This window comes from Cryptomeria japonica, chromosome 9 (assembly GCF_030272615.1).
Source record: "Cryptomeria japonica chromosome 9, Sugi_1.0, whole genome shotgun sequence".
Taxonomy (NCBI): Eukaryota; Viridiplantae; Streptophyta; class Pinopsida; order Cupressales; family Cupressaceae; genus Cryptomeria; species Cryptomeria japonica.
In genome coordinates, this window is record NC_081413.1 from 447,958,517 (window position 1) to 447,969,111 (window position 10,595).

Genomic DNA, 10,595 nt, shown 5'->3' on the forward strand with positions numbered 1-10,595 from the left:
CTGGGAGGTAACCTAGTTGAATTCTCAGCACGTTTAATAACAATAAAAAAATTGGTTTCATGTTGAGGGGCATCTTGATGAAGATGAACAAGTTGAGGCTTCAAATGTTCATTTTCATGAATTGTATTAGCTTGAATTTGATTGGGTGCTTTATACACAGAAGCTTAATCTTTAGGAGAGAGAACATTGGGAACTGTAGACACATAAATCTGTCCACTTAATTAAATGAATATTTAGTATTCATTTGATTATTTAACCATCAATCAATAATTAATTAAATTAATATTTAATTGATTTACCTTAATCCTCTTCTCCTATTAATTAAACAATTTATTCAATTTATTTGATTTAATTCATTTAACCAAATTCAGACCATTAATTAAATAAATAAATCATATTTGTTTAATTAAATCTTCTCTAACATTTAAATAAATTAATATTTATTTAAATCCCCCAAAATCCCATCTCTCACATTTAAATAAATTAACATTTATTTAAATCACCTTTATCCTCCACCCACTTGCATTTTCCTACAAAGACAAGTTGCACAACTATTTTAAATAAATAAATTATTTATTTAAAATCCTATTTATCCTCACCCACTTGAAACCTTTAATGGTTTCCCTTAAAGTCTTCAAACTCAATGACTTCCTTCTAGAGTCTTCTTAAGCCTTTAATGGTTTCCCTTAAAGTCTTAAGACTCAATGGCTTCCTTCTAGAGTCTTCTTAAGCCTTTAATGGTTTCCCTTAAAGTCTTCAAACTTAATGCTTCTTTCTAGAGTCTTCTTAAGCCTTTAAAGGTTTTCCTTAAAGTCTTCAAGCATTTAATGCTTTATCTTCCTTTTTCTCATATAAATAAATTAAGATTTATTTAAATAAAATCCAAAAATTACATTCACATTTAAATAAATTAATATTTATTTAAATATCTATCCAAATGCAAATTACACCATTTAATTGAAATAAATGATTTTATTTTAATTGAAAATCCCCAAATTCCTCCCACTTGCATTCCTAAATCCCTTCTCGATTCTTCTCTTTCTTCTAATTAGCCTAATCCTATCCTAATCATTGTCACATTCCTAAATAAAAGGAAGTCACTTGTCAAAAACCTCTAAAGTATTCAATAACCATTAAAGGTTCTTACATAACAATTTGTGGTTAACTCACCTTTTACCTTTGGTTAGAGACTTTCCTCTAACTTAACCATCCTTTTGACTCATGGGTCTCTTCAAAGCATTTATTTCTTTGACTAAGGTCACCATTTAACCATTGCACATTCATTTATCCCTTGGATAAAAGAAATATCCATTAACCTAACCCTAACCCAACCCCCTAGGGTAACCATCATGTCCCCTCAAGCATTTAATGTTCCTTATCTCTCCTCTCAAGACTCCTCATGCTGACACTTGTCAACATGGGACTGGGTTGAAAGCCTCACATGGATTGAATATCTTTCAATCCTCACACTTGTTAAGATTGCTCAATCTTAACCCTTCATTTCCCCATTTCTTCTATAAATAGAACCCTTATCCTCAAGCAAAGGAGGAAGCATTAGAGTATTGCTGCTATACTGGTATTAGCAAAGAGCTTTTTCATAGCATCACTATCTACACTTGCATAGCATTTGTTTATCATATCCAACCATCTTGAATCTCCATATGGCATCCATGGCTAGTGCTAAAAGCTAAGAGCTACACTCATTTGGGACTTGGAGAGGGGAGAAACAAGGGGGAAGCATCAAAAGGCATCATGGAAGCATCTTAGGGAGGCTCTTCTCCTTTCTTTTGTTTTGTTAAACTTCTTTCATGCTTTTTTGAAATCTCTTTTGATATGTTTGGAATGGTTTTTAGTTCTTTGTTTTGGTTTTATGGTTGAAACTAACTTATTAACATTGAACTTTGTTGTTGCCTTGTCCCCATTCCCATGACATCATTTGGTGAACTTGACATGAGTCTAACACTTTTGTAACTTCAAGGACATTTTTTTAGGCTTGTGAGCTCACCATGTGCACTAACTTTATTTGAATGTTTTAGTTGCAAATTTTCTAATTATTTTTTGTGTGCAGGTTTTGGAAGGAGTTAGTTTAAAACATTTTAATTTATTTGGTTTAAAACTTCATCTTTCTTGTTTTTCACAAAGGGATAAAAATAACTTCACATTTTCTATTTGGTGCAACTAAAACAAACTCAACTTTTTTATTTGGTGCATAAAAAAAGAGCTTCATCTTTCTCGTTTTTCACAAAGGGATAAAAATGAACTTAACATTTTCTATTTGGTGCAACAAAAACAAACTCATGTTTTCATTTGGTGCATAACAAAGAACTTCATCTTTCTTGTTTTTCACAAATGGATAAAAAGAACTTCACATTTTCTATTTGGTGCAACTAAAACAAACTCAAATTTTTGTTTGGTGCATAAAAAGAACTTCACATTTACCTTTTTTGCTACAAAGGCTACACGACTTTATTTTGTTGACCAGGTTTGCTTTCCAAAAGTTTGCCAAGTGTCAAACATTTTGATATCTTGGTGAAAAATAACACCATATTTGTTGGAGCAACATCTCCAAATAGTTAGATCACATTGCAATGAAAATCAGTTAAAAAGAATAAGTGTTTTCAATGATTGACATGCTTTTGCAAAGTTGTTCAAGTGGTCCTACTTCTAACACACACTATCCTCTCCCTTGGCTTTTGTGGTCCTAGGTGCAAGAGAAAAGTGTTAGTAACACTCAAAATTTTATCTTTTTAAGAGAGGCCTACCAAGAGACACATCACTCTTGGGAATGACCTCGCGTGGTAAATCCTTCGAGCCACGATAGAAATCAATTGTGAGCAAAATTTGTAGCCTTGGGTATAGTTGTTCCTATAGTGTAACTTTTTGAAAGGACAAATGGGCCCCACCACAAGTTACAAGGCTCTTAAGTGAGTCACTGTAGAATGAACTTATGTCTAAAAACATTGAACATTACTAGACACCTTTTTATATAGAAACCCACCCATTCTATTGATTGAGGATATTTGTGATAAATTCAGTGCAAGAGCATAGATGGTTTTTCTCCCAAGATACTCACCATACATATTTCCTTGAGTAGAAACAGGGCTTTTTGAAAAGCTACATGTAGCTTGATAAAAGTGGTGACTCCCCCATCATAGGGATCATCTATCTTTTATGCTTGCGCAAGACTTAGTATATCACATCCTTACCTTCAACGGTGGGATTCATACGGTATGTAGTACCAAAGTTGAAGAAATATCAAGATGTGGGCTAAAATTATCGCAACTAGCCATTTGACCTTAGGGATAAAGTGTGTTTGAAGTGTCTTCGTTTTGTGTGAAGACCAGTGATAAACTGAGCCAACTTCGGGATTTTTTTTTATAAATATACACAAAAACATTTGAAAAGGGGTCAAAAGGTTCAAAGATTGGGTTGATTTAGACCCACACTTATTTGTGCCTTTTAAGGCAACATTATTGTGTTTGTGTGCTTGCTCTGTTTTCTTGTCAAAGAAAATCAAAACCAATTCAAAAAAAGGTATTCATCCAACACAAAATTTTCAAAAACCAACATTTGGAAAATATCAAAACAAAGTGCAAACAAAATATCAAACTATATGACCATCCTTCACATTTTGAGAAGGAAGAATCTTCATCAACATATCAATTTGAAGAAAAGACCATTGAGCTGAAAGGCTTTCATCAAAAGAAGGAAATTTTTCTATCTCAATAGACAAATTTTTGTCTCAAATAGAGCCTTCTTGCATCATATGCATCTATATCTACAAGGAAAATCCAATGAGTTTGATCAAGAATCTTTGAACAATAGAGCTTTTACTCAGTATATAGAGCTTTGAGTTATCATAAAAACAAGGGAGGCAAAATCAATCCTACCTTCTTTCCAGACATTTGCATTACATATAACATAGCTCGGGAAGAACTAACAACCCCTGAGCGAGAAGAGGAAGAATTTGCTCCCTTTGTAACACAAAGTTTTTATTGAAGTTAGCATTCCATCCATTCTCACATTAATACATCATTAATCCATTCCAACTCTCAAAAAATAAAGAGGTCTTGTCCTAAGTTCTTTTTAGATATTGCTTGAATCAAAACAACACATCACTCTTTAAAGTGTCTCTACATCTAGGATAAACTCATCCTAAGAGGCATTTCTACGCAGGTTAAAACTAGTCTATGAGTGCATCTGAGTGCATCCTCTCATTACTATATAGCTTGTTTTGTAACACATCTCAAACCTTGCTATACCTTATCATATCAAAAATTATTGACAACACAAAAAATAATTCATAAAAGGACTTTGGTAACATCAAACCTTTAGTGTTAGAGATCCATATGCTAAACACTTCACCAAAAATTTATCTCTCATTCCATCACCAACTCATAATCATTTTCACCAAAATTCAACTACAACTTTCAAACAAAATGGCTCAAACCAGATCGAGGACTAGACAACTCGAAATCGAGGAGGAAGAGGAGGACAATCTCAATGAATTCCAAGAAGCCCATGGAGGAAACACAAATGATGAAAATCCTGGTACTCCCACTCCTGAAGAAATAGAGAGGGCACAACAGAACCCCCTCTTCAATCGAATTTTCGATGAAATCCTCAAAAACAACGCTAATGCTCACTTTTTGAGACTTGCTCAAGAGGGAGCCAAACTACCCTCTAATTTTCATACTGCACAATTACGGGAAGCATCAGAACACCATAGTTGTAATGAGGGTGGAAGAGGTTGAGATAACTTCAAATATTACCTTAATCAAGGAAATCCCCCACCTCATCCTCCTCCTAATGACATTGATATGTTGAGACAACAAGTCAAGAATCTAGCCCAACAATTCCATAGTGGTGTGAAAACTACCTGGTTTTCACTTAATGATATGTGTCCCTATCCCTTTGATAGGAATCTACAAGAACATTTATACTGATATCATTCTCTTGCACCATAGGATCCACATGAGTAAGAAATTATTTGGAGAGGGACAAGAATAATTCATCAATGCTTCATATTTATAAGGGAGGTAATTGAATTGAATAGGAGGTAAGGTATCACTAGGAAAATTATTGATGATATCATCTTCATGCACTAACTTATTCTCATGAGGGAGGGGCATTTTAGGAGAAGGATCAAAATCATTCTTCAAAGCTTCAACTATAAAAGGGAGATTCTTAAAATAAGTATTAATATATATATCTTCTAGCACAAAGATGTCCTAATTAGTGGTTTTTTCTTGGTAGAGGTACTATCATCAAGATCAAACGTACAACATAAAATACCTCCCAAAGCATATGTCACAACTTGAAAGACATTAACAAGATATTTTGGAGCATATATCAAACTTTTCAAAATATTTAACAAAGCTTTTTAGAAAATAGATTTGGAACATAATATATCTATCATATGTTTTAAGAAGATAGTTTAGAACATACAAGAGAAAAACATGCTAGAAACATGTTGAATATGAAAGACTGTGTAAAATAGTGAAATAACTAAAGACATGTGAAATTATTACTTCTAAATCTTAAACTTTTTATGTATATGAAAGCAAAAATGTATACAAATTAGATCTGAAAATGAAATAAAGAAATACAAACTATGTAAGATATTCTTATGTATTTTTCTGGATTCAATTGTGTGTATTTTTTTCCAGCCACACAATCGAATCTAGAAAAATACATAAGAATATAAGATGGATTGTGGAAATCTCATATCTTTATGTAAGATATGTTGAATTCATTAATACATAATATTTTTAAATGGGGTGCTAGCCTATAGACAAACTTAGATCCAAATCAATATCATTCATTAGGAGAAATGGCAATCGAGATTCAACTTTAAACCCAACAAGAGTTGGATGTTGTGTATGATTATTTCCTCCTTTTTATTTGATTTTATTTGATGTGAATATGTAATGGCTAACTTAAATGATGCAAAATTGATAATATTCAACATAGACTAGTTGATACAACTTTAATAGTCAAATAAAAAGTATAGATCTAGAAATGAGATGTAGAAAAAGAATTGTTATTAAAATTTGGAGCTAAAAGTGTCAATCTATGTAGGTAGGTTCCTTAGACTTGAAGGTGTTTTCATGAATTAAGATTTTGGATTGCAAAACAAGATTCTCTATAGATCTCTCTCTCTAGCCAAAAAGTGCTGGTATATTGAGGTAATTGGCATAAACTGCCTATTCAAAGTCTAAAATTATGTCTCAATCTACTTTGCAAAATTTTATCAGTTTAAGTAGTTGGATTTGTAACTCTCACAAGAAGTAGAGGGAAAAAGTTGCATTGTATATGGCCTTGCCTAAGTCAAACTCCATGTTTCCACCTCTGCTACAACTATGATGATGAATAACAGAGCTTACCCTTGGTAGGGAAGAGGCTAAATCTAAATTAAAATACTTGAGTTTAAATGATATTATCTTAAGATTGATAATGTTGTTCATGCAATTCTCTTCAGAGAAGTCGTTGAGTGTTGATGCAATAATATGACAAGTCATAGAAAAATATCTAATGAAAATACACTTAAAGATAAGTTCTTGTAACCTAATGCTCCTTGTATTTAAATCTGATGTTGAATGAAGTAATTAGGACTTTTGAATTGTTATTGATAGGTGCTTTTGTGAATGATAAATTATTGTCTTATATAGGGTTCTCAATGTATTTTCGCATTTAGGATGACTTCCAATAGTCATATCAAAATATTAGAATTGGATCACAAATGGTGTGAGTTGATGCTTGCACATGTTTGAATTTGGGCCTCTTTTAGAGGGAATATGGTGCTAGGAACCATAGTCCAATATGACTCGGGCATTACATGCTATAGTCTAATCAGAAAGGAACTAGAGAAAGATGGTTATAGAGTGCACAAGTCCAAGACATAATATCAAGTCACCTCATGAGCATATGACAACAATTTGGATGAGATAGGCTAAAATACGTTCAAACTGACCTTTAAGACACACTAAAGAAAGGAATTAAAAGGAGTGTTAAATTCTAAACAAGTTTACAATTTATGACTCTACAAAGTTGAAACTAGGAATGATGAACTTGACAAAACAAGTGTCATTTGTATGAAGTAAATGAAGCAAGAATTCTAAGGCATGTTCTAGCTTTCCAATATTATTAATTGTAATAAACTTATAAAAATTAAGTTTCTTGTAGGATAAATTGCATGGATAATAGAAGGAAATTATTCTATTTTTCTTAGAAGGATTTCAAATACAATGAGATTTTTTCTTATTTTTATAGAAGGATCAAATAGAATTATATCTAAGAAATTGATTTAAATGAATTACATGAATAGTGGTTGTTCTCTAATGTGAATTATATTATAACACAAATAAAGAAGATTTTTTTTAAAATCAATTGTGTATGTTTTCCAATCTAGATTTATAATCGTATTCAATGATCATTATCAGGTAAAGAACAGTGAAGAATTAAATTGCACGTGCAGTCTTAAAAGAAGGTAGAGGTGGAAGAGACTACTCATATTTGTTCCTTCTTATCTGATCCTCTCGTTTTTTTTACAATGACTTCTCTTTAAGATGAGATCTGTTTAATCCAAGTCTTCATTTTCTTCTTTCAGATAACAGATTACTACTAAATATGATCTGAAACATCAATAAAAAAAATTCACTATTCATTTTCAGAAACCATCTTTTGAAAAATGATCTCCTGATAAGGATATGTGGGCAAACCTCATAACAATTTTATATATATCTGTCATTCATGAATATCTAGTGGCAATCCTCTTTGGGATTATGAGTATTGGAAAATGGGACATCAGATCTGAAGATTTTAGCGCAAAAAATAGATAGGTATTTGCTCATGTAAAGCCACCAACATATTCATATTAATCTCACAACAATACAGGAGACCAGATAAGGTCTGATAGTTGATCTTATGCTTGAACCTTAAGCGTGGATTGAACATTATATTTATACAATATTTTGATTTCTAATGAAGCCTACACCAATTAACAAAAAGACTTCAGAGAGTTAGGATCTACAAGGAAAAATAATGGAAGATGTTATAATATTCTAGATGGGAAATGTGAAAAGATAGAACCAGCATAGAGAAACTGTATTTTGCAGTAAGTGGGTATATTACTTCTTCGTCCTTGTCGTCTAGGTATCTTCGAAAAGCAATTAAGTGAAGCAAGTGCTACTGAGGATTCTCAGTCATGTTGAGCAGCAGCCAGGCTGAGACATGTTTGATCAGTAGCAGTTTCTGGAAAAAAAATTAACCCTTGCTGTCCAGTACTCTTACCTGTCTGAGCTAAATTTTGTGAAAGAAGCTTCTGTTGCAAAAAATTATTGGGTAACGATACGGGGTGATCTATGGTCAATGATGAACCCAAAATGGACTTCCCGGTAAAGTTCTCATAATCCATACTTCCCTCGCTTTGACAATAAGAAACAGTTAGCTGTTCTTGCTGCAGCTGATAAGAACGTTGAATGGCATCATAATGATGAGTAAAACTATAAGGCTGTTGTGGAAGCTTAGTGTAGCGGGGAAGCTCAGGGAAATGAGGAAAGCATAATGAAGAGGAGTCAAAACAAGTGGCGCCGTGTACTATTGCACTACTACTGCTTTGCAAGTGAGCCGACATTCGATTGAATGGGAATAGAGAATCTCTTAGTGTTGGGGTTGCGTTTGGAAAGGAAACATCATCATTATTATTACTAGCTGCGAGGCCTGCTCTTTCTGGAAAGTTTAGTTTAGCCCTTGCTCCTCTTAATTTGAAAGCAGCATCATCGTAAGCTTTGGCCGCGTCTTCTGCAGTCTGGAAAGTACCGAGCCAAACTCGAGCTGTTTTCTTTGGGTCACGAATCTCAGCAGCCCATTTACCCCACGGTCTTTGTCTTACTCCTCTATAACGCCTCTGTCTCTTCTGCTGTTGCCCATTGGGGTTTGCTTCTATAAATACAGGGTGTTCCTTTTCTTTTCTCTCCAACTTCTCTACCTCTGAAAAATTTAACAGAAAATAAATGAATTTTCTTTCGACCTCACAATAGATATAAACAAAAAAGTTTTAATACTGTAAAATTTCTTATTTTTGGTTGCGGATTCAATTGAAAAACGAACCTGGTGCCTATGGAACAAAAAGCTAAACAGAATTGACTGTATAATAACCTCTATTGGATGCACCATAGAAAATCTGATCGGTTTTGAAGCAGATGGGTTTTGTGATTCCCGTCAACGGCAGATCATTTCTGTGTCTTTTCTGTCCGGCGAGCAATTGCTGGGTCTGTTTTTCCATACCTCCAGCAACTACACGGGATAAAGCAGAAATCACTGCCAAACTATTCTTTCTAAAGCTGATTCTAATAGAGAAGGCCTATTCACACAACAAAAAAAATAAAGAAGAAAGAAAGAAAGAAAGAAAAAAGCAGTGGTAGAGGAAAAGGGTATAAGTTCAATATTTGACCAACCTGGATTCGAACCCGACTCGGATCCACCTCTTTGATATGCTTTGTTGAGCATTCGCTTTTGAACACTCAGCTAAAATCTGGGTCTTCGACAAAAAGTAACAAACTGTCCACAAATCGGAGAACGACAAACAGGTCGCTTCCTTCTGCCATTGAATTGTCCTTCGAAGATAACTCTGACAGAAATTTATGCACGGACAGATAAATTTTTATAGATGATTTGGAAAGACTTATAGCTTTCTACTTCAACTTCAATTTTTTTCTATATCAAATTTTACAGCTGTTTTTATTCCACTAAGTTTTGTCTCCATTCATGCTGTGTATCAACATTAATGAATTACCCATCATGTCGATCTTACCCAAACAATATAAACTTACTTAGATGGGTATTCGATAAGATAACGGCCACATCGCTCTACTTGATTTCGCAACTCATTTAGCTGAAAGAGGTTTTTGTGTTCGGAAGTCCGTTTTCTTTGAAGTCACTGTCCACCGTACGCTGTATTGGGTAGAATTTGATATGAATATTATCTAAATAGACGTGATGATCGAAAACATAAGGGAATCTAAACGAGACAGGACAAGTGATTTTTGCAAAGAGTTTAGTTCGGGTGCCTCGAGACAAAATGAATGTTTTTGGTTTCTTTGATTCAAGTGTCGACAATTGGGGTATTCATTTCTTTCAATTTAATTATAATTGTAAACATTTTTATTAAATGGTATGGGATTGAATGATATTCATTACATTATATTAAATTATTATCTGAATATATTAATAAATTTGATTTATAAATTGAATATTAAGTATTCAAGAATATTCACTAATTTTAAAATTTGCATATTCTTTGGATGCATATATAGAAGGGTGTCTCATATTAGGTTCACTTATGTTTTAAGGATTGCTTACTACTCTAATGATGGATGTTTTTGAATGCTTATCTTCAATTTAGATGATATAGTGAGTATTTAACCTCTCATGAAATGAAATCAAATCTTCAAATGAAAAATGATTATATCAAAGTCCTCGTAGTTTGGCCTTAACCTACAAAATAGCTCAATTGTTCATTGTGTTTATTACTTACACAAAGGGACTTATATAAATTTTCTATTGGAATCTTGAAATAAGGGTTAGATATGAGA

At 33.1% G+C, this 10,595-nt stretch overlaps 1 protein-coding gene across 2 annotated transcripts; it reads right to left on the minus strand.

Moving 5' to 3' along the window:
* Positions 1 to 7,869: 7,869 nt before the first annotated feature.
* Positions 7,870 to 9,630, minus strand: LOC131026784 (ethylene-responsive transcription factor LEP). Of its 2 annotated transcripts, none has more exons than XM_057956766.2 (3): positions 9,459 to 9,630; positions 9,160 to 9,297; positions 7,870 to 8,991 (listed from the first exon to the last, which is right to left on the minus strand). In XM_057956766.2, exons 1-3 carry the CDS (start codon positions 9,508 to 9,510, stop codon positions 8,201 to 8,203), a joined length of 981 nt encoding a protein of 326 aa, XP_057812749.2. In that variant the 5' UTR covers positions 9,511 to 9,630; the 3' UTR covers positions 7,870 to 8,200. The 2 variants fall into 2 exon arrangements, with proteins under 2 accessions (XP_057812749.2, XP_057812756.2); XM_057956773.2 differs by having other exon boundaries at positions 9,160 to 9,364; positions 9,459 to 9,592.
* Between the last annotated feature and the right edge of the window lie 965 nt (positions 9,631 to 10,595).

Excerpts from the sequence above, each read along its gene's own strand:
- LOC131026784 (XM_057956766.2), bottom strand. The coding sequence starts at position 9,510 with ATGCTCAACAAAGCATATCAAAGAGGTGGATCCGAGTCGGGTTCGAAT. Across the intron at positions 9,298-9,458 it reads CGAGTCGGGTTCGAATCCAG|TTGCTGGAGGTATGGAAAAA; the intron begins GTTGGTCAAATA and ends TATCCCGTGTAG. Across the intron at positions 8,992-9,159 it reads CTATGGTGCATCCAATAGAG|AGGTAGAGAAGTTGGAGAGA; the intron begins GTTATTATACAG and ends TAAATTTTTCAG.